A 24,454-nucleotide genomic window follows, 5' to 3' on the forward strand; every position below is an offset into this window, starting at 1 on the left:
TGCCTTACCTTCTAATTGCATCTAAAGAAAGGTACAGGTAACTATGAAAGCTGTGGTTCCACTAAATTACTTTATTTCTCACAGTTCAAGCAGAGGAAATAAATCATAACTGGCCTGCAACCCAGCCAAGCAAGTGCAACAATAATCTCACAAAAAATTTACAGTTAACTAGCTTTCAGAATGAAATAGAAATTTCACACAATGGTAATACAAAATGGGAGCCCATGGCATGTGGTTATACAGAGCCCAATCTGACACTCAGTTGCAGAAGGAGAGTTTTGCTTTTATATGGAAGTAAGTTTCCAAGGTAAGGATTGTGCATAAAAGTTTCTCTCACTTGCAATAATCTATCACAATGGAGGACTCATTTACTCTATGTCACTGAGCAAAGGATTATTTCATTAATAAATTTAATTCATATGGTGAACAAACTTACCAGTATTCAACAAGGTATTTTACTTTGGGAAATCTTGAAAAGGAAATGAGAGATTTAGTGAAACAGAAACTGGCACTTAATTGTTAATTTCAGGATTACCGGGCAATCCAAACTGCAGTGTGCACTATTGCAAGACAGCTAGTTGCTCCAATAGGTCCTCAATTAAACAATGCTGGGATTCCTTGTAGTCTGGCTCGCTTGTGACCCCAGTTACAAAGAAATGCTGCCAAGAGTCGAATGCAGTAAGGCCAGATCTGACCTCTATGGCGACTGAGTCAGTACTGAGTTCTCTTGACAGAATTTTGAATGTTGTTCAGCCTGTGAGCTCTCAAGGTACAGAAGTGGAGAAGGCTTAAGGAGGGTGCACCGACATTCCTGAAAAGACAATTAAGACTAGCTTTATATCCTTGGATCAAGGATATAAAGCGACTACTAGTATGTCTACCCTCCATATGAATAATCTAATCTGTCTACCTGCTTTGACCTTTCTCTCAAAATTGCGACCAAACTACCACTTTGCTTTCCATATCATCGGGTCTGGGGCACTACCCCACAATGGGTTACAATCTGATCCCTATTTTAGGAGAACAAGGAAACGAGAGCAGTGTATATTTGTGACAATATATATATATATATATATATATATATATATATATATATATATATATATATATATATATATATATATGTGTGTGTGTGTGTGTGTGTGTGTGTGTGTGTGTGTGTGTTTGTGTGTGTGTTTGTGTAAATGCAGCAAAATTCCTCTCTCCAGTATAGAACCAGTTGAGAACGTGTGCAGTCCATTCACGAGACTGGAACGGCTTAAATTTAACTACATCGCTTTCTGTTAACGCTCTGAGTTTCCACACTGCCTTAAACTTCCTTCCACACCAAAAGTAACTTTTTGAGAGTTACGAAAAGTTCCCTCAAGTGAAGTCTCCCCAGACGGCACCAGAGTTCTCCTGGTGTGGGAGGAGGCTTTTGGTATTATGACTGGTGAAGAAGTTTTTCTTTCTTTTCCCATTCCAGAGGAAAGCTATCTAGAAACATACAAATCTGCCGAGATAACTAAAGGATCTGCTGTTCCTTTCGCTGGAGATTCTCATGTGTTTTGTCTTCATATTGTCCGGTGGCAGGCAGATTACCCGGTACCTTGTCCCAGTAGGTAGAGGTGACAGGGTGATTGTTGGTTCTGGTGTCTTATCATTAGTCATAAATTTGAAATATTTACGGAAGGTTATTTGAATGATAATTACCAATGGCCAGTAACAGGGAAGACAGTAGAATATGAAAGAGGAACGAAAAATAATTTTTTGACAAATTCTGTATAAAAGATATGTTCATTGTGTACAATACGTTTTATGAGTTTAGGAAGCGGAGGCTGCGGCCCTTAAAAAGAAGAAAACATAGACATTCCTAATGCCCCTACATACATTACAATTCTGAGGCGAACTAAAATATAATAATAACACTCAAAATTTATATCTCTTTACTATGGATACAACCACCAACAACTCTCTTTTTACAGATGGCAATCACAAGTCGCGATGTTTGTTCTGAAACTTTTACTCTACAGTTCTTAAAAATATGACTCTTTTATGGTATTATTCCAAGTTGAATGAAATTAGATTTTTTATTCACACTAATTATAATAAAATGACTTATTCAAATATAAATTTTTAAGCATAAATTCCGAATTTTATATGGACATTTATTTATTAATAACGTCTATTATTGATTCTGTAGTTTGAAAATAATAAATGATTGAGTTATTATGAAAGGATGCAATGAATGAACTTTGGGATTTAGTCAAACAAATGTGGCGGAAGTATTCAGTGGTGAAACTGCTGCAATCAAGACCAAATTTCCAAACATTAAAATATGGAATTAAAGATTTAATACTCAGCAACAATAGACCAGATCTCTATAACTTTCCCGTTATTGAAAAGCCTTCCCTGACCAATATCTTGAATATAAATTACATGAATTTTAGAACTATTTATCTTTCCATAGAAGTATGATATTTGTTATTTCGTTTGTTCTATCATTCTCTTACTCTCTTAGTTCGTTCTTAAGCATAATTTGGAATAATGGGAACTTTTTTTTCAAGGAAACGAGTTTTCGTGTTATATTTGGGACTGTGTCGGTTATGGAGAGAGAGAGAGAGAGAGAGAGAGAGAGAGAGAGAGAGAGAGAGAGAGAGAGAGAGAGAGAGAGAGAGAGAGAGAGAGAGACTTTATTACCAAAGAACCTCCGGAATATGTAGTTTTTGTCAATTTTCTAGGCAAAAAAGTAACAGAAAAACGTTCAAGCTACCGAGAGCAATTGTATCCAGTGGATGTCTAAGAAAGTCCACCGACATCTAACAGACAGAAGATTCGAACCACCAAAGCAGCACCACTTATTCCTTTGATTAAATAAAATGATAAAAGACAGAGTTACGAAAATGATGACGCTGCAGAATTGCCCGATCTCTCTCCCAGTTATTCAGTACTTGAGTAAATGAGGGAATAGCCCAATTACACAGGGACCAATCCTCAAACTGAGATGGCAAATTATTCAGTATTTGAGTAAATGAACGGACTAGTCAGCAACGACGTTGGCCATAAGAGAGGTGGGAAACTGAGGAAGAAAATTATTCACTGTATTTGAACTAAATGAGGTTTAATAGCCCATTTCATGAACTGGGACCAAGAAATAAACTGAAATACAAATTATACCTGGATAAAAGGGACAGTAAAGGTTGCAGTAAATCTGATAAAAGGGAATAGCCCAAGTAATACACTGGATAAAAGGACACTCAAAATGAGATGGCAAATTATTTATAAAAAAATTTGAATAGTTAAATGAGGGTTGCCTTTCAAATCCACTGACATTGAAAGGGGTGAACAATACCAAAGATCGGAAAATAAAGATATCAGCTAAAGGTCTGAATGCCTGGACAATTATAAAATGGAGAGCAATAATATAATGCAATAAGACACCTTCACACACGGGACCAATTTTCAAACTGAAATCATAAATAATTCAATGGTAAATCATTCGTAATTGATGAACACGATGAAAATCTGAACAGCGTCTTAAGAATGACGTTGGTCATGAATTGATTGGGACGCTTCAAATAAATAAAGTCAATGATCATTCAATATGTAAGGTGCACGAGTAAACTCAAGGAGAAAACCCGTGATATACCTCATTTCAATGAGCTTTAAACCATAGAAAACAATCATTTTAAAATACATTTCGCAAATAAAGACCTGGATAAATTGTTTGGTCATTAAAGTAAGAAGTCATAAAGTATCATCTGGATAAAACTACTATAAAAAGTAAACAGCCTGGATAAAACTGGACACTGCAAAATCGTGCCATCATACAAAAAAAAAAAGGTGTCAGAGTGTCTTTCCTAAAAAAATAAAATACAAAGGATAGTTCTGGGTTTTGGGGAATCGGGAGTTTCAAATGTGTCTCTGACATTGAAAGGAAGCCTGAATGAGGCGAAAGTTCGGAAAATAAATGATGGTGATGCAAAGGTCGGAATGGGGAACAGGACAATTATAAAATGGGCAAGGGAAGGGAGGAATGGGAAGGGAGGGGGGAACCTTCAGGAGAAGGGGAGGGGAGAAGGGTTGAGGGAAAGGGGAAAATCATAAATAAGGGGAAGGGAGGACAATCGTGGGGAGGATGAACAGAGGAAAATCTGAAGGTGGAGGGGAAGGAGAAGGGGTGAAAGGGATGCCATGGAGGGGAGGGGAAGGAGAATTGATTCAAATTTTAATGGTAATATAATAAATAAAATCAATGAGACCTGAGCAATATGTAAGTTGCACCTGCCACGTCATGAAAAATTTGATATGATACGTATTAAAATGGTTTTTATTTTTAACTATTATCGGATATACAGTAATACCTGTCCTTCCCACGGCATAAATTTCAGCATCTGCTTTCTAATTTCATTCTAACAAAACTCTCAGCAGGCATCAAGCCTTCTCTAAAGCTATTCAGCAGTGAACTAATAAGTCGACGACTACAGTTACTTTAACAAAATAAAATATAAAGAATAAACCTATGGCTTTTGCGCCTTCCCATAATATATATGTTAAAAACCAGTCACAAAATGTTGACAGAGATTCTGCATAGAGATTCCGCTCTTGAAAAAGTCAAACGTTTGACGCCGGAACAAAAAGAGAAAAGGATGCCCCAAAATGGAAGGCCATCTGTCTTTCTTATTGGTCCCCCCTTTCTCCCCCCCCCCCGACCCCAACCCTCACCATCAATTTATTTCCCTTTTTTCTGGTCATTCGAACAACATCCGTTTTGAATATGTAAAACTCATTTTAATCTCTGCTTATGAGATTCCCCTTCTGTTGACGTCCGACAAACAGGAAAAGATTTAAGAGAGGTTGCTCTGGGAGACAAATGATAAATGGTTGAGGAGTGTTCTGCAGAGGCTGGGATCAAAGGGGGGGATTTTGTTAGCCATCAAAATTAATTGTTTTTAAATCGTTGTACAACTCTGAACTATCATCTTTGTTCATATACAATAAATTCTAACTGTTGATTTAAGGATGACAAACAAAAATTAAGTCTTGAGATGCTACTACAACATTCGAATTATTTAAATATATTTAGTAAAAAAGTCTCCAATTAATACTTCGTAGCAGAAAGTTGCGTTAACGAGTTTTTTTTCTTTTTCAGACAGGTTCTGTTCCAAATATCAGGAGATTCATTAGTTCACTAACTCTTGAATCTTACAAAGAAACTGACCTGACTTCAGGGGGTAAGGTCTGGTAACCCTAACCCTCATATCAGGGAAAGGTTTGTATTTTGAATCTTTACAAAAGACTGGTCATTTGTAAATCTTCAATTTGTAAATGGGACTTAATGTTCAGCACTTCTTCTAAGGACTGATTTTATGTCACTTGAATGGAGAGTATGACATACATATTCCTAAGCTTTAAATTACAATTTATTTTTCTACTTATATTTCCAGTAATATATGAAAAAATAATTAGTTATGGGGGTTAATAATATTATCTGTATTCCCAACCCATAATGATATGCCACTTCGCTCCTCGTTTTCTGAAATGCCGTCCAGATGTCAGGAATTATGTGATGTTTCTTTCATTACGTTTCCTGACCCTGACAAAGAGATGACAGTGAAACACAATTTTGCCAGTGTCTAAGAAAGTCCATATCTTGAACGTCATAATTTCTTCCAGGGACATAAAATATAGTCATTTAATGCATCATAAAACAAGTTTATGGTCCTGGATAAAGTTAGGCTGGAGATTTCTTCACGGAATCATTGACTTTATTCCTTCCTTCATCCTCAGACACAAAAGCAACGGGAAATGATCCCAGGCGCCGATGGTTTCAAAGGAAGCTATCTTTTTTAGGGTAAAATCAGAAGGGGAATTTGCTCCCCCCAAAAAGACTGATATAAATTGCCAATTTGTGTTCCATTTTACAATATACTAATTGGAATTGGGATGATTTGTGTGTATCTTAGGGTGTGAATGTAACAATAACCACTTCTGTAAATGGTTTAGATCAGCATTTTCATGCAACTGCTCCTCGAGAGAGAGAGAAAGGTAGAAGCACAATTTACATGTTCTCATTTGATAAAGTTTCGCCGAAATGTCGCTGATGAAACTATATGTTAACCTCGACCGTTTCTTCTGTCTAAGCAATATTATCTCTTCGTGACTTTCTTTACATAACCCCGAAAGTAGTGACGATTTGAAAGAACCAAGATTAATCTTCAATAAATTAATGTAGCTGCATGGTGATGATGATGATGATGATGATGATGAAAGAACGACTGAATAAAAAATTGAGGTGTTTGTTACCTGTTTTTCATTAAAATGTTGGAGTCATAGACTTTTTTAAAGAAGTGTTTTACTTTTTAAACATCCATTTGCTTATTAGCAATAGTTTTGGGAAAACTCCGTTGATTTACTCAAGTAATCTTATTGATTAAGTCCATTACTTCTGCTCAGTAAAAATGGTTCAACATTACTGACTGGTCATTTTTATATTTGAACCCAAGTTCTTTATTACATGCTTCATTTAACTCTGACTGGTTGCCTGTCTGTCAACCTGCCATCGAGTCTCTGTCAAATCTTGTAACTCAATAACCAACTTCTGTAAATGGTTTAGATCAGCATTTTTGCACCTGCTCAATCGAGAGACAATACAACCTAGGAGACAATTTACATGTTCTCATTTGATAACGTTTCCTCTCCCAATGTCGCAGGATTTGATGAAACTATATGTTATTTGCGTTTCGTTTTTTCTTGTCTCAGTAAATAATCTCTTCGTGACTTTTTTACAAACCTAACCCCGACAGTAGTGAATTTGAAACATAAATCAAGATTAATCTTCAATAAATTAATGTAGCTGCATAAAAAAATGATGATGATGATTTTGAAAACACTGCAATAAAAAAATATCCAAAATTTGTTAAATAAATCTTTGATTAAAAATTTTGGTTAATATCATAGACTAGATTTTTAAAGAAATATATTACTTTTTATTGAACATTGAATATTATTATATTAGCAATAGTTTTGGAAAACTCACTTAGATTTACTCAAGTATCTTATTGATTAAGTCCCATTACTTCTGCTCAGTAAAAAATGGTTCAACATTACCTATTGCATTTTTTATATTTGTATACAAGTTCTTTATTACATGATTTCATTTAACTTGACTTCTGCGTCCGTCTGTCTGTCTGTCTGTCAGTCTGTCGTCAAATCTTATAACTCAATTTTCAACCTGTTCCCTTCGTCTGATGGACTTGAAATTTTGCATGGTTACTCAATTCCGGTGACAACACAACCTTACATGATCATAGGTCAGCAGCGACCTCTAGTGACCCTACAGTGACCTCTCCCAGTATCTCAGGATTTGCATGAAACTCTCTGGATTTTTCATAACTTCTTTGACTCAGTAAATAACTCTTCGGGTTTTTCAAACCTTCTTTGGCTCGACAGGATATGAATTTCGTTAGCTGCAAACATAAATCGGATACAATTTCTGTCAAAACTAAAAAGTATAAAATTAAAAAAATTTTTAAAAATCTTTTTTAAAACACTCTTTTATTAAAATGTACTAAAAATCTGAAAAATAAATCTTTTGATATACACCAGGATTTTCTTACAATTAATCATGTCTGCAATATATATTTCTTTTCCTGTAGCGCTTCTTTCTATGTTTGGAGCCACGCTTTTATTTTTGTAGACATGATTAATTGTAAGAAATTTCTGGTGTGTCTCCAAAGATTTATTTTTCACCTTTTAGTGCATTTCAATAAAAGCGTGTTTTAAAAATATTTTTTTCCTTCTATTCTTTGCCCAAAAAGTGCTTATTCCTTATTTCGTTACTATTTTGCTTCACACTTCCATTTCCTCAGTCGTGTTTTCTTAGCGCAATGTTTATGGTCAGTTTAACGTCAACTGTTTATATTTAACCTCCTTCTTTTATTTGCTTTTCATTTTTGTTTTGCTTGTGTACACTTTGGCTCTCCATTTCATTATCTCCCCTGGCCACGATTTGCAGAAGGCGTTATTTATTCACATTAGTTTTCTTACTCTCTTTCCACCTAATCCGAAGATGGTACAGGAAATGAATTCCCTCTTTCAATATCTTTTTTCCCATTTCTCAACAATTCTAATGATACTCAGACGACATTTTTTCTCCATTGCGTTTTAAGGAGGGCCGAAACTGCTTTTGCTTTTCATGGATTCGCAGTTTCTTTGTTTTTGCAATTTGAACAAAGACGTTCAGTTTTAAACTTTCCTGTGTATGTACCTGGTGCCAAGGACTAAGATGGCTTATATTTCCGGAAAGAACATATATATATATATATATATATATATATATATATATATATATATATATATATATATATAATATATAAATATATATATATATATATATATATATATTGTATTTCTAGATTCGGGAAGATGTTTTACAGGCTGGCAACAGATCTTTCTTTAATTTGGCCTTGGAAATCTGACTTTACATTAAGGGAAATCATAAATAGAAAAGAAAAATGGGGATGATTCAATGAGCTTAAGGGTCTACTTCCTGAGGGAATGTTACATGAACACTGCTGGTTAAATTAAGATCTCCTATATTTACAGAAAGGGTCAAAAGGAAAATAGTTAAATGAATTATTAGGAGGCTTGCAACGGTGTCCTGAAGATCTTCCTACTGGAGTCTTCCTTTAGAATGGTTGCTTTACCTTAGGGGAAGCAGGTCTCAAACGAATACTAACGAGGGACAATCACACGAATGGCATGGCACACTAATCACTTGGACGGTCTGTTCCGAGGATGATTGTAGAATCAGAGTCGAGTCTGATAACTCGGGTGTGGACAGGGGGTCAACTGGGATGGGGTGGGGTGGGGAGGGCCTCTCAGCACCTCTCACATGCATATGACTGCTTTGGCTAACTGCAAAGATCTTCTTTTAAGGCAACCCCCAAGGGTAGGGGTCCCAGTGTCGGGCCCATATGGTGACCAGGCTGAAGATGTGTCATTTTTCAGGTGTTCTGGCCATCTGCATCTCCCAGGTGTCCTGTGGAAAGACAATTCAGCCAGCTCAGTCTGCCTTTAGAATGGTTGCTATAAGTTGGGCAGCTGCTTAGCAGCTTAGCTGGGCTAATGTTTAAGGAGTGGCACTCAGACTCTTATCTTTGCCCTTTTCGACCATGCCATCTAAATATCTGTTTCAGGTAAAGGAAGGGGTAATTCAGATCTTTTAGAAATGCTGACCTGAACCTTTTAGTGTGTTGATTGTGTGTTGATGATTTCATCTTAGGATTCAGAAGCTAATTCAGAATGAAATGGTGTCTATTGGGTCATTGCAATTCTACTTTCTGATAAACTAGCTTGCAAATTCTAAGGGTCAGCTCAGGTTCCAACTTCTTTTAGACAGCGTGGATAACGCTTCCCTGCTTTCCACCTAAGACCTGGATTCGATAAGTCAGAAATTTATTTCTGTTCCATATATATGGCCTGTGTGTTGATATTTATATATATATATATATATATATATATATATATATATATATATATATATATATATATATATATACTCTTACGGACTGGGTCTCTTTGGAGGGAGGAAAGGGGAGGTTTATATTAAATTACTGCCAGATGGGCCAACAGAGAACACCAAGCCGTAAACAAACTAACAGTGAAAATGAAGAACTGACCTTATGGTACCAGTTTGATAAAAGAATGGAAGGTCGCCATAAGGAATGAGCCAATTGTCACGTTACAATGAATTTATTTACACATGAAGCAATGAAACTTAATGAAAATGAAATTTACGGTGACATAAATGGCACGTCTCAAATTGGAAAGCGTGATAAGGCTTGTAATAATTTCCATAATTGGCTTTGCGTGCAATGAGTAAAGGCTATCCTGACTTCCTTGGTTTCAGAGGTGGCAGTGTTCTTTAAGGATTGGGTTCACAAGGTGGAGGTTTGACTGGGCAGAGGGTGGCTGAACTGCTGCATATAAAGGCCAGCGTTAGCAATTTAGCCCCAATAATTTCTCTCACATGAATTTATGCACTATGCAGGAATTGATTACTTGAGTTACTTAAATTAATTTGCCCTTAATTTACACGATGGAGGGAATATCTGAATACTAATCACTGAACTGAATTAGGTTGGTTTCAAAGCAAGTCATAGGGGCGATTCACGGCTGCCCGGAGCGTAGGTTGATTTAACAAAGGGGCTGCGTTTCAGGAAGATGAAAACTGAGATTTGGAGAAATGAAAAAGTAAGAAATATCACAGAGAGAAAGGAGCTGGCTTACTGACTAATTGCAGTCGATGTACCTTGGGCCTGTAGATGTTTTGCGCTGAACATTTGAGGCTTGGCTGATCACCGTGGTTATTTTCACCAGCGGAAAGAAGCAAAATTTACACTTGTGTCTCGAGTGTTGGTTCCTCGTGGAGTCCCGCGTCTCTAGAAAACCAGTGCGCTCCTTCCAGATTGTTTGCTTCGAAGGGTAGGCCTAGGTCAATCTGCAAAAGTCATACAGCCAGCAAAAGAGTGGAGAATACTGGGTCTTATGATTAAGTACTTAGAGGTTAAGTTCCCATCTATCTCACAGCCTGGATTCGACTCCCATCCCCTGACGGACATGCTGCTCCTACATATAGCGTGATGGGGGTGAAGGGGCGTTGCTACTGTATTACCCCAGGTCAGCTGAGGTGGGGCTTTTCCCTACATGAGTTCAAAATGCGCTTGGTCTACCTCACCCGCCATGTTTTCTTGGCCCAACAGTCAAATGAAAGATGAAATTATTCGTTGAATAAATTAATTCCTAGCTGCCTGACGAGGGAGGAATGGAAATGGAAATCTTATATATAATATATATATATATATATATATATATATATATATATATATATATATATATATATATATATATATATATATATATATATATATATATATATATATATATATATATATATATATATATATATATATATATATATATATATATATATATATATATATATATATATATATATATATATATACCAACTTTATACATGTACCTCCCCGTTTCCACGGCATCAACAGCTAGCTGCTGGACTTTCGCCTGCGATCATTCCTCTACTACTCGGCCCACTCGCCCGAGAGTAGCAACTCATTACAACTGAAACAGAGGCCTCTCTGTGTCTCTGGCAAGGTGGAACATTCTTTGGAAAAAAAATTAGAAAAACTGTTTTGATTCCCTTCTATTTTATTATATCTTGACTCATAGTTTCCTTCGTCTAGCGTCGCTTTCAAGTTGTCTGTCAAATTGTCTGTCAATTTTTCTACATTTTTCCAGAGCAAAATGGAATGACAAAATACTTTAAAAATAGCTGAATAACAACAGTTCGTTGCAACGATTTAATGATTTGAAAAATGATCTCTCCTCATTCAAAAGCACCTGATTTCATTTCCTTTCATAGAGTTTCTGATTTTTGACGACATGTAAATTTGGAATGAGGCGCCATATTTGAGGATGCTTTCGTTTCGCGCTGGGCCTTCGAATCGTTAGCCTTCTGTGATTCCTTTTACCGGTAGTCAATGTTTAAGATGATTATCAACTGGCAGTTGTGCTTGTAGTTCCTGAAGATGCTAAAAATACAAGCAGTTCCAATATGGGGTCTTTCACTTTTCTTTTTATGTCTCTATTTGAATTATGTATATATATATATATATATATATATATATATATATATATATATATATATATATATATATATATATATATATATATATATATATATATATTTATATATATATAAGGAGAGAGAGAATTATAATACCACATAATGATAGGAATTTGTAATGTGTGTTTGTAAGTGCTTTCTAAATATGGATTCAAGGACACTTAAATCCACTTCCTAACTATGAAAATTGACACATTCATAGGCTGTCAGTTCCTCGTTGGACGAGTCGGTAGCGTTCTCGGTTAGCACTCTGCTGGGCCCGAGTTCGAGTCTCCGGCCGGCCAATGAAGAATTAGAGGAATTTATTTCTGGTGTTAGAAATTCATTTCTCTGTATAATGTGGTTCGGATTCCACAATAAGCTGTAGGTCCCGTTGTTAGGTAACCAACTGGTTCTTAGCCACGTAAAATAAGTCTATTCCTTCGGGCCAGCCCTCTCTCTCTCTAGGAGAGCTGTTAATCAGCTCAGTGGTCTGGTTAAACTAAGGTATACTTAACTCATAGGCTGTCAATGCTTTCCAACTATCTATTCAAAGTTCCTCAAGAAGGAATTGTCAGTATATTATATGCGTTCCATCAGTCAATTCCTGCTAACTGGAAGTAGAAATTTGATTCTCTTTTTTTTTATTTTATTTTTGCCAATGGAGAACCACTGGTGAAATTTTGTGCGCGGAAGCGAGGGGAGGAAAATGCATTCCAAAAATGTTGAAGCAGCATTTCACATTATGCAAATTTTAGACCAACTTCGTTACGTCAGTAAACTCATTTAAGAGTAATATAAGCATTGTGTGTGTGTGTGTGAGAGAGAGAGAGAGAGAGAGAGAGAGAGAGAGAGAGAGAGAGAGAGAGAGAGAGAGAGAGAGAGAGAGAGAACTAACTACTGATATCACCCAACTGGGTGTTAGTTACCCTTCCATTTCTTTGTACTTTGAGGCACTGGTATGATCATTTTGGAGATTTGTTGGTATAACTGGTGACTTGGAAGAAAAGTTAAGTATATCTTAGTTTAACCAGAACACTGAGCTGGTTAACAGCTCCCCTAGGAACGAGATGTTTCTCTTTATTCATCAATTGATTAACACTTGTGGTTTGCATTGTGTATGGACTTAGAAACTATTTGTTTTGTCCATCAGAGGCCACGATTGTCTATCATTTACCATTCTTTTCCCCTATGTGCTTATTTAACGCGTGGAATACAACTGATTGCACGTTAATTCTTTGTGCTTTTTAACAGTGTTAAAATATTCTTAATATACATATTACTTCTATAAATAGCCAATAAATCTATCCGTGTTTATAGAAAATCAACGAACAATAAATGAAATCAGCGATTAGTCACCATACTGCCAAACCGCCCAATCTTTACTAAAGCGTTGACGAACTCTTCAAAGATCCAACGTCTTCAACACACCGCAGATTTCTTGCAGATAATTTTAACCTCTTCATTCTCAGTTCAAGCGCCTGCAACTCAAACAAAATGTTACATTAACCTACAAGGTAACTAGAAACAAAATTTATTCAATTTATTCAGTTTTATTTTTGAATTCTGATAATGACAGGTTGCTTTAGATGCAACTTTAAAGTTATTAATGGCAGATGTATTATATACATTCCAAAAATTTGTCCATCAATAATCTGGAATAAAGAAAGAATCCTCTTTACTCATTTGCTAACAAAATTACAAGGTTCAGTGTTTTTTTTTCTGCTAACTACAAGCTTTGGAAATCTCCTAACGCTTGTGTTCTTCCTAACTTATATACCCTTCAGGAGTACGAAAGGCCTTTCCGCCTCCTTCGAGGATGAGGCTCCGCCCTTTACCTGTCTTCTGCTTTCCCCAGCTTTCTCGGAGCCTGGGCTAGAAACGCCTATCGTGTTGCTCGTGCCTTTGGCCTTTGTTGCTCAACAGAAGTAAGAGTATTATCTCTTAACCTGCTCCTTTGCTCTACAGTAAAGCGAATCCTTCTCCGTTCGGGAATGCACAGAGAGTCGTTGTATTATGTCATATTTTCACCATCATCAAAAATGACTTAATGTTACATTTATGACTACCTTCATCAACGTTGCTGTTGCTGTGAAACTTCACCAATCTCTGTCAAAGATTTGGGAGGAAAGGAGTTTCCTGTTACTTTTTCTCTTTATTTACCTGAGAGGAATTTTAAGGAATAATAATAGTTAATTATAGGATGCAAGATGAGTTTGTATAAATATCATTTATTTTTCAAGTCTTATTCACTTCAGGGACTTCTTAGATGCTCACTTTTGTACGTAGGAGTAACAGCAAACTTTCGAAAAGCATCATTCAAAACAGCAGAGAGATTAGACACACTAAGCAATGACTTTTATTCGCTTGCTCCTTGTGTGTCGGGAACTCCAACAGCCTTTGCAGGTCAACAGTTTGTCGTCAACAGCCATTTTCCCTTGTGAGTGCTGCTCGCTGCTTCGTGTCGCAACTCCACGAAATTCAGAGAAGACAACGAAAGCTTCCATAGTCTATACTCTCGTTGTAATTTTTTTTTTTTTTTTTTTTTTTGTTCCTTAAAGACTCCCGAAGGAAAGTGACCCCATTGGCTCTGCTCGTTTTTCATTTTTGCTTGCTCTTATCAGAGTTTATTCTCTTTCGGTGTGCTTCTTATTGCTAATTTTGCTTAAAAATAATTCATCGACGAAGAAATGATTCTATTTTCTCTGATTTTATGTTGTTCCCGTTCCTTGCTTTTTAGATTTTATTATTAAGCATGAAATTGTAAAAAAAAAAAAAAAAATGGCTCCCAAAAATACTGTATAAAAATGAAATATTTGTTAAAACTTTCTGTAGTTTACATTTATTTTCGTATTTTTCGACGATGGCGTTTTTGTTTCTCCCCCAGAAGACAGAATAAATATTTTCGTGGACGATAAAATGTATATTTTTTCATGTTGTGTTTGCTGTTCTTTGAAGGAATTTGAATCATTATGGATTATCTTTGTTCATTATGACTCATATAAAAGCAATTCAGGCTTTGATGAATGGGGCACTATCTATCAATGTTTATCAATAAACGTATTCGGAGCAATTACTTTTGTTTTTACTGTTAGATCAAAGGGCCATTACAGATTCATTTGCTTTGTTCCTCGTTATTTAAAATGGAATTTGACTGACCTTATTTAATGGTTTACAGATCGTCTGTGATTTCATTACCCCTGACTGAACCATTCTAGCATTTTCAACTACTAATCATCTGGAACAATGAACCGGAAGGGGATTTTGAATGTAGCCACAATATTCCCAAAAGCTAATGTGGAAATTATTTCTAAATCGCGATCCAATTGACTATTCCATTGCGCGAAAAAAATCTACACGACTTCGGGTAACTGATTTTTTATCTGTTAGTTTAGATCAAACCATAAAATTTACGTGAGATTCTTAAAAGCAAACAGTTGGATACAAGGACGTTTCAGATCCCAAAGGAAAGGGAATTGCTTCTCTATTTTAGAGAGTGTCCACAAGTGACATTTCATTCCCTTGCCTGGTTGTATAGCTTAACCTGATGGGAAAATTGGTAGCGTTTGTCAAAATGTATGCCACGTTTTTAAGTTCATGATTTTCTTTTTCGCTGAAATATATAATTACGATTTATAAACAAAATAAGTTTCAGAGAGAATATATATATATATATATGTTAAAAAGTTAAGTGTACCTTAGTTTTACCAGACCACTGAGCTGATTAACAGCTCTCCTAGGGCTGGCCCGAAGGATTAGACTTATTTTACGTGGCTAAGAACCAATTGGTTACTTAGCAACGGGACCTACAGCTTATTGTGGAATCCGAACCACATTATAGCGACAAATGAATTTCTATCACCAGAAATAAATTCCTCTAACTCTTCATCAGCCGGCCGGGGGAATTGAACTCCGGCCCATCGAGTAACAGTCTGAAGCTCAACCGACTCAGCCAACGAAGGGCTATATATATATATATATATATATATATATATATATATATATATATATATATATATATATATATATATATATATATATATATATATATATATGATAGATAGATACACAGGGTGTAACACAAGTGTATGCAAACATTTCGGGAAATGAAAGAAAAAGTCATTTTGAGCAGAAAATGTTCTATAAACATATTACATTTTAAGATTTCTTTTGCCGCCGGGGTGAATTTTTAAAATAACTGTTATCGTTGAACGGAAAATTAAGATGGAGTGGGTAGTCAGGATTCCGGGTTACAAGAGTCAAATTCCGGATTCTTTTTGAGAGCAAGAAACTGGAGACAATGCCTAACCGTTCCACTAATGTGTAATATGCAGATATGATCTTTATTTATGTTTATTTATGGGTTTTGCAACAGTTCCACGTCTAGATTACACGGTTGTGAGCTCGAGGATGCAAGAACTGATTGGAATGACGATGACCCTTGACTGAAAGAGGAATAGTAAGAAAAATCGTTGTAGGGGAAAACAAGCAACGGAGACAGAACAGAACGCACTTCGGTGCTTGAAAGAATGTAGATTGTCAAACTGAAGAAATAAAATTGCAAGAAACACAGAAGCTTCCACTCAATTAAGCAGAGAAGAATACCAAGATAGAGAGGGCGGCAAAGAATTAGCATGCATAGGGCTCTTACACAAACTTCAGAAGACGCATCAATTTACGATTAATGTTAAACTTCTATGTGCATAAAAATAAAAAATGACAAGTTAATTTTAAAAATGAATGCTTTAGCGGTGAATTACGCCATGGAACGGATAATATTTATCCTGTACTTAAACAATATCTTAAAATCCGCCATAAATAAAGATAAGAACGCAACTTGCAACTCCACGAAGTAACAGCGGATGGCCCTAATCGGCGATTGGGATGTATTCTTTAGATACTGAACAATGGGGGAATAATCCATGCATCATTGAAACCTCCTCCCTCTCCGTCAGTGGTATTCACTGGACTCCGATAAAGGAAAGAAGAGCAAACCTAATGAAATCTCCCCTCCATCAGAGACCTTGTAATGAAGATGAATATCTGATACTGGATCGTGACAGGCATGGCAGTACGTGCACACACCCGAAACAGCCGCCAGAATCTCTTCTTAAATTTGCCTTGGTGTAGAAGAAGTTCACAGTAACACGCATAAACAATATGTAAACGCAAAGTCAGAGGCTTAAACTCCGGCCAACAAGCTCAATTTTAAAAACGGATTTGAGTATATCCAAAGGAAAAGGCTTCCCTTGATAAGAATAGAATATACAATTCAGGCAGAAGGCCGAGCGCTGCGACTTATGCTGGCATTCAGTGATGAAAGGAAAATTGAGAGCAAAAGGTTTGAAAGGTGGAACAAGGGGAAACCTCGCAGTTGCACTGTGGAACAATTGCTATTAGAGGGTGGAAAGTCAGGTGGAAGAAAGTACATCAATGAATGTGAAGCAAAAGGAATAAAATAGGCTCATAAAATACGTGCACTACGTATATATACATACTGAAAACCCATTAACTTATATGCACAATGCACTTAACATTCTGGTTACATATGGTCTATCCAGTCTATTACACCTCATCTTCTGTAGAGCAACGAAGAGAAATAAAATTTCCCAACTGTTTTTCCTCTTCCAGTCAACCATTAAACATTAAACAAGTCAAATTTGCAAGAAGAGAATTGTTTGGCTTTCTTCTTTACACGAGAGTCTTCTCATAAGACATATCAATTCCCAGAAAACAAAACTGGATGTCGAAAACTCCCATAATTTGTTTGCCAACCCTTAACTCTGAATATTGAGAGAGGAACAGAGGGCGTGTGTGTTTATCATTAAGAGCTACGAATGTGAGTCGAGAAGTCTCTCTTCAGCAGGTGTGGTCAACTCTGACATCAGCAGCTCATTAGCATAATTCTGCGCCTTCCTAACCACCTGAAAACGAGGTTAGAGTCTGCTTCTCTTTTATTTCCTCGTTCATTTGCTTCGTCTTTTAATGCCGCCTTTTTCACATGACACGTCGTTTTGGTTTTCTGTAAAAGAAAACTATTGTGCCGGCTTCGTCTGTCCGTCCACATTTTTTTCTGTCCGCCTTCAGATCTTAAAAACTACAGAGGCTAGAGGGCTGCAAATTGGAATGTTGATCATTCACCCTCCAATCATCAAACATTCCAAACTGCAGCCCTATAGCCTCAGTAGTTTTTATTTTACTTACGGTTAAAGTTAGCCATAATCATGCTTCTGGCAACGATATAGGATAAGCCGCCACCGGTCCGTGGTTAAAGTTTCATGGGTCCCGGCTCATACAGCATTATACCGAGACCACAGAAAGATAGATCTATTTTCGGTGGCCTCGATTATAAGCTGTAGCTGCTCTACAGAAAACTCGATTGCGCCGAAGACACTTCAGCGCATTTTTTACTTGTTTTGAATAAAGAGTAATGGATCAAACAAAAATGGCTTCCAAGATATTCTAATACTAAATTTTCAATCGTAGCTTCTTTTATTGGTTAATGTTAAAATATAGATGGAACATTAATCTTTGTAAATGTTCCACATGGCTCAAGTTTCTTACGAAATCACTGTTTTGGATTAAAGAAGGAAACTTCATAATTTGACGATTTACATAAAACTCAGCTACGAGACATTTCAGATGATTCCCAGAAATCTGTTCTGAGTTGCACCTGAACTAGAAAAGGAACATTTTATATCCGACTTAGACAATAACGTCTGAGACTTTGTACCTACTCGTTGAATTTATGGTAATTATTATATTTTCAATTTTTAGCCATTTAAACACGCAGGGATCTTTTTCCCTGAAGATTTACAAATTCAAGCTACATGACTGAACGGAAAGTTATATATTATATTAATAGGTGTTAAATAACGCTGCGCCTTTAAAATACGAAGAGAGAGAGAGAGAGAGAGAGAGAGAGAGAGAGAGAGAGAGAGAGTATAAACTTGCAAAGTCTTCCACCGTATCTCCTGTGCTTTGTGTTCATGACGAAGAAAGACGCAAAGAGAAGAATAAAGCTTTACGGTAAAACCCGACAGTGAATGCACAGAAAACGATCGAGGGAGCATTATTCACCAAAAATAATGCCCAAAATAATCATGTTTACTTGTCGTTACCACCGCTAGATACGAAGATGAAAGAATAAATTTCGATTTTTTCATGCGCACGCGAAGAACGAGGGTACATATTCGCAGTAAATGATATTGGTTTTTTTTTTTTTTTTTTACTCACGCCAGTTGACAAATTAAAAAACTATACACCTCTTCATCTTTTTTTTTTTTTTTTTTTTTGTTTTCTACTTTTTAAAATGTGGCTCATTTCGAGGAAAACTGGAAGAATCTGATTTCCTATCCTTTCAGTTTCATTAGTGAGAAAGTCCTCCTCACACTTTTGAGAATGAGAAATGTAATGCGATTGTTCTACCAATACCACGCACACACACACACATATTTGTATACACACACACACACACACACACACACACACATATATATATATATATATATATATATATATATATATATATATATATATATATATATATATATATATATACATATATATCACAGAAAAAGAGCATTACAGACTTCACTAATTCAGCAGGAACATATGAGCAAAAGCCTTGGCCTTGTCGAATTGCAGATTAGAAGTTTTCATTAATACGATTCACACTGAGCGATGTTCTCAGACCGTTGTCGCGTTTCTCTCACGAGGAGAATGAGACGATTTGCTCAGAATGGCAGGAAAATTCGTCTTTGGCAGGAAAATTCGTCTTTGGCACTGTTGCTCCTGCAAGTCAAAGAATACGCGACTTTCTGCATCATTATCGTTGTGCTGTTTGCAATTGCTCTGAGATATTTTAAGACTGATGTTAATTATAAATATCCTAGTACCATGTCATTGGGAATATGATTTACTATAGAGGATTATATCCAAGTTGGGAACATTTTAAAGATATGTAAAATTTCACTTGAGTGATGTAATATTTAAGCATTATGTGTCATTTCGACCTCAGAAGTCTCTCTCTCTCTCTCTCTCTCTCTCTCTCTCTCTCTCTCTCTCTCTCTCTCTCTCTCTCTCTCTCTCATTTTCTGTATATCCATGTTACAATGAAGTGGGTACAGTTCAGGCAATATAAATGATGCGATATGCAGCAAAAGAGAAATATATACTGTAAGTCCGCATGATTTTCTGAAACCTTTCCAGATCTCGCTCCACGAAAATCTAAATAGACCTCAATTATTCATTTAAAAAATGTATATATCTCCGTAAGTCGTAGTGCAGCCATTAAAAGTAGTGAAATGAAAATAATTTTTTTTCAACCATTAAGACATTTAGAGCAAATGTACGACGGCGAGGAATAATTTGTCAGGAGCATGATACTCCGTAATAAACTCCGTCTCCATATGATCTAACACCTGGAATCCAATAAAAGATTTAGTGAAATTTGAAAATATGCCCTCCATTTTTAATCCCCTTCCTCCAGATTTGGGTCTCTACCTGGAATCTACCTGGAATTCAGTTGTCAACTATAAGATTTGAGACTACCTGGAATCCCCTGCCCTCCAGATTTGGGTCTCTACCTGGTCCCCTGCCCTCCAGATTTGCCCTAACTGGAATCCCCTGCCCTCCAGATTTGGGTCTCTACCTGGATATTTGGGTCTCTACCTGGAATCCCCTGCCCTCCAGATTTGGGTCTCTACCTGGAATCCCCTGCCCTCCAGATTTGGGTCTCTACCTGGAATCCCCTGCCCTCCAGATTTGGGTCTCTACCTGGAATCCCCTGCCCTCCAGATTTGGGTCTCTACCTGGAATCCCCTGCCCTCCAGATTTGGGTCTCTTAGAATCCCCTGCCCTCCAGATTTTGGTCTCTATGGAATCCCCTTTCCTCCAGATTTGGGTCTCTACCTGGAATCCCTGCCCTCCAGATTTGGGTCTCTAATAATTTGTCCAGGTTTGGGTCAATGAGATTTTCCCTCAAAAGATAAACTCCTGGAATCCCCTGCCCTCCAGATTTGGGTCCCTGGAGTACCTGCCAGATTTGGGTCTCTACCTGCCCCTGCCCTCCAGATTTGCTCTCCCAATCCCCTGACCCCAGATTTGGGTCTCCACCTGGAGATTTGGGTCTCTACCTGGAATCCCTGCCCTCCAGATTTGGGTCTCTACCTGGAATCCCCTGCCCTCCTGATTTGGGTCTCAGAAAATTTGATTAGGGTCTCTACCTGGAATCCCCTACCCTCCAGATTTGGGTCTCTACCTGGAACCCTGCCCTCCAGATTAGGGTCTCTACCTGGAATCCCCTACCCTCCAGATTTGGGTCTCTACCTGGAATCCCCTTCCTTCCAGATTTGGGTCTCTACCTGGAATCCCCTTCCTTCCAGATTTGGGTCTCTACCTGGAATCCCCTTCCTTCCAGATTTGGGTCTCTACCCCCTTCCTTCCAGATTTGGGTCTCTACCTCCCCTTCCTACTTGAAATCCCCAGATTTGGGTCTCTACCTGACCCCATTTGGGTCTCTACCTGAAACCCTTCCCTCCAGATTTGGGTCTCTACCTGGAATCCCCTGCCCTCCAGATTTGGGTCTCTACCTGGAATCCCCTGCCCTCCAGATTTGGGTCTCTACCTCGAATCCCCTGCCCTCCAGATTTGGGTCTCTACCTGGAATCCCCTTCCCTGATTTGGGTCCTCCATTCCAGATTTGGGTCTCTACCTGGAATGCCCTGCCCTCCAGATTTGGGTCTCTACCTGGAATCCCTGCCCTCCAGATTTGGGTCTCTACATTTCCTGATTTGGATCTCTACCTGGAATCCCCTGCCCTCCAGTTTTGGGTCTCTACCTCAGATTTGGGTCCCCTGCCCCCTCCTTCCAGATTTGGGTCTCTACCTGGAATGCCCCTTCCTCCAGATTTGGGTCTCTACCTGAATCCCCTGCCCTCCAGATTTGGGTCTCTACCTGGAATCCCCTGCCCTCCAGATTTGGGTCTCTACCTGGAATCCCCTGCCCTCCATATTTGGGTCTCTACCTGGAATCCCCTTCCCTCCAGATTTGGGTCTCTACCTGTCCCCTCCTCCAGATTTGGGTCTCTACCTGAATCCAGATTTTTGGGTCTCTACCTGGAATGCCCTGCCCTCCAGATTTGGCCTACAATCCAGGACCTGAAACCCCTGGCCCCCGAGATTGTTTATGGACCCTGCCCTCCAGTTTGAGACCCTACCCTCTCACCCAATAGGCGCTTGTTTATACAGTGAGACGATTCAGTCAGTCCTCTTTCTGGTCCTTCCCTGTGGCATCATAACTGCAGCCTCTCCCTACCCCAGGGCGTGGGATGTGCCATAGCTTCAGCACCATGGTCTTTCAAAGTACTCTGTCCAAGATCCCTCACTTCCAGATGCACTCAATCACAGTGTCCTCATTTACGGGCTGCTCTATGAGCAAGAACCTTTGCTGGCATAAAGTCAGCTCAATAAAAACCAACAATAGTGCCCTCATCACATAAGCTGCTTATTTGAAGCATCACGGTACCTGGCCAGTCGAAATATAACGGCAATACCTTAGGAATTTATTCACATGTGTTTACAATATACATGATACACTGTGTTGCTTTGTGTTTTCTTTGTGATGGTTGAACGTGGAGTTGATAACCCGTGCTATTTACTGAGAAAATAATAATAATAATAATAATAATAATAATAATAATAATAATAATAATAATAATAATAATAATAATAATAATAATAATAAAAGAGCACTTGCGTATCTTACTTGGCATATTCATTACGTACTGTTCTGGAAAACTGCCTCAGTGTCGCAATTCATCCTAATATATGCGTCACTTGTTAAAATATTCTGCAACTTAAATTTCGAAGGCCACGTGTGTTGATCATATAAAGTTGGTGGGCATCTGTCAGATGGCAGACCATCAGTCACTGTGGTGACGCCGAATACCAGACTATTAAGAGGTGTGGCTCTGTCGTCATTACTTTCCATTTCATCTAGGTTTTGTCCCCGTAGGCGTTGTCCTCAGAAGATTAATTTTTGCACGAAAGAAATGAATCAGCTGCACACTCGGAAAAAATGTGCAATTCTAAAATGCAGCTATGCTATATTGTCATCTTCACTGAAGGTTAAAGAAAGGTGTGGCATTTGATTTCATTATTTTGACCTATTTCTGTCCAGTAGCTTATGTGATGTTATTGTTCCATGAGAGATATTTTCATGTTATCGTTTTTTTTTTTAGCTATTAAGTCATTTTTAGGCCTTTTCTTTTATTCCAGCCTAAAGACACCAACACTTAATCAAACCTGAACAATCGAAAGTAACTACAATGATATCTAAATTATTCTCATTTCCGCTGAGTAAAAGACCTTCATATGAACACTTGAACTTCCTCAGTAGCGTAGTGTTAAGAATGATTAAGAATGACACATTCAACAGGAAACAAAGATTGCAGCAGAATGGCGAAAGAGGAGAATACGAAAGAATAATTTTAATTCTTTAAATAACGTGATGTTGAAGATTTTAAGCTTATGTCTTTTGAAACGCTTTTGTGGAAGCAAATTCTTAAGGAATTTATGAACAGGGATAAGCTTGCAATATGAACCACGCAAATTCATTTTAGCATCCGATGTGTGAAGGAGAAAAGCATGACATGCACCTTCCTATGTCACCTTTAGTGTCAGAGAGAGAGAGAGAGAGAGAGAGAGAGAGAGAGAGAGAGAGAGAGAGAGAGAGAATTTTGTTCAATAACTGATGTATGAATATTAAAAATAGGGTTTTTTAAAGCTAAATGGCATATAGTCTGTATCCAATTACTGAACCTTTTTTTCAAAGAGAGAGAGAGAGAGAGAGAGAGAGAGAGAGAGAGAGAGAGAGAGAGAGAGAGAGAGAGAGATTTAGCGTTGTCAGCCACGTTAGTAAGTGAATATAATGTCCAAGTCTTTCTAAAAGTGTATTTAATTTTTCTCTTTGAAATACCCATTACTAGAAGTATTGCTGTCAAAAGAACTCCGGTTATTTCGATAATATCACAATTCATTTGTTGGTTCAGCAATTCAGGTGTTCGTAGTGTTACTATGAGCATCATGAAGCGGTTATAAAATAATAATAATAATAATAATAATAATAATAATAATAATAATAATAATAATAATAATAATAATAATAATAATAATAATAATAATAATAATAAGGAAAATTGTATTCAGATCATTCACATACAAAAAGAAACTTTTTGTACTGTCTTATGATAGAAAAACAATACCACCACACAGACAGAAAATGCCATTATTCCCTAGTTCCCCCTTTCGCCTATCGAAATTGCAGCCACATTTCCGAGATTTCCACACCTAGACGCCCAATGTGTCCCCGAATTCCTGTCGTGATTCTGATTTTGTATTTTACTCAATATCCGATTGCTGGCATCTGCTAGTTCATCTTAGAGAAGATGGTTTTCATCAGATAATGTGTTATGACTTTCCTAACCCCTTGCCTCTCTCCATCCTGGACTAAACCAGGTACAAAATTTATCCACTACCGCAATCCCACTAACTAAAGGTCAGGTACACTAAAACTTCTCTGCTTTTATCAAAACAATATCTTCAAAGCCTCGTTCTCTCGACTTCTCTCTTCTCACCATAACAGTTCGGCTGAAAGTACCTGCAAGAACGACCGACATTTTGGTGGGAAGTGTTGTTGGTGACCAACATGGAGTGTATCTGACCTCTGGCATTCGGTCCCTCTTCCCTCTTCATACAAAGGCTGAATATTGCCAAGGTTTCA

General features: G+C 37.5%; 1 protein-coding gene across 1 annotated transcript; it reads left to right on the forward strand.

Annotated features, from left to right (window-relative positions):
* Positions 1 to 214: 214 nt before the first annotated feature.
* LOC136838242 (uncharacterized) lies at positions 215 to 21,882 on the forward strand. The gene is made up of 2 exons (XM_067103109.1): positions 215 to 294; positions 21,093 to 21,882. The coding sequence occupies exons 1-2, from the start codon at positions 215 to 217 to the stop codon at positions 21,880 to 21,882; spliced, it is 870 nt and encodes a 289-aa protein (XP_066959210.1).
* The last annotated feature ends 2,572 nt before the right edge of the window (positions 21,883 to 24,454 follow it).

The sequence above is a fragment of the Macrobrachium rosenbergii genome, unplaced genomic scaffold, assembly GCF_040412425.1.
Source record: "Macrobrachium rosenbergii isolate ZJJX-2024 unplaced genomic scaffold, ASM4041242v1 282, whole genome shotgun sequence".
In the NCBI taxonomy this organism is placed as follows: Eukaryota; Metazoa; Arthropoda; class Malacostraca; order Decapoda; family Palaemonidae; genus Macrobrachium; species Macrobrachium rosenbergii.

Coding starts and splice junctions, on each gene's coding strand:
- LOC136838242 (XM_067103109.1), top strand. CDS start 215: ATGGGAGCCCATGGCATGTGGTTATACAGAGCCCAATCTGACACTCAG. Junction 295..21,092: donor AGTTTTGCTTTTATATGGAA/GTAAGTTTCCAA, acceptor CCTTCCTTCCAG/ATTTGGGTCTCTACCCCCTT.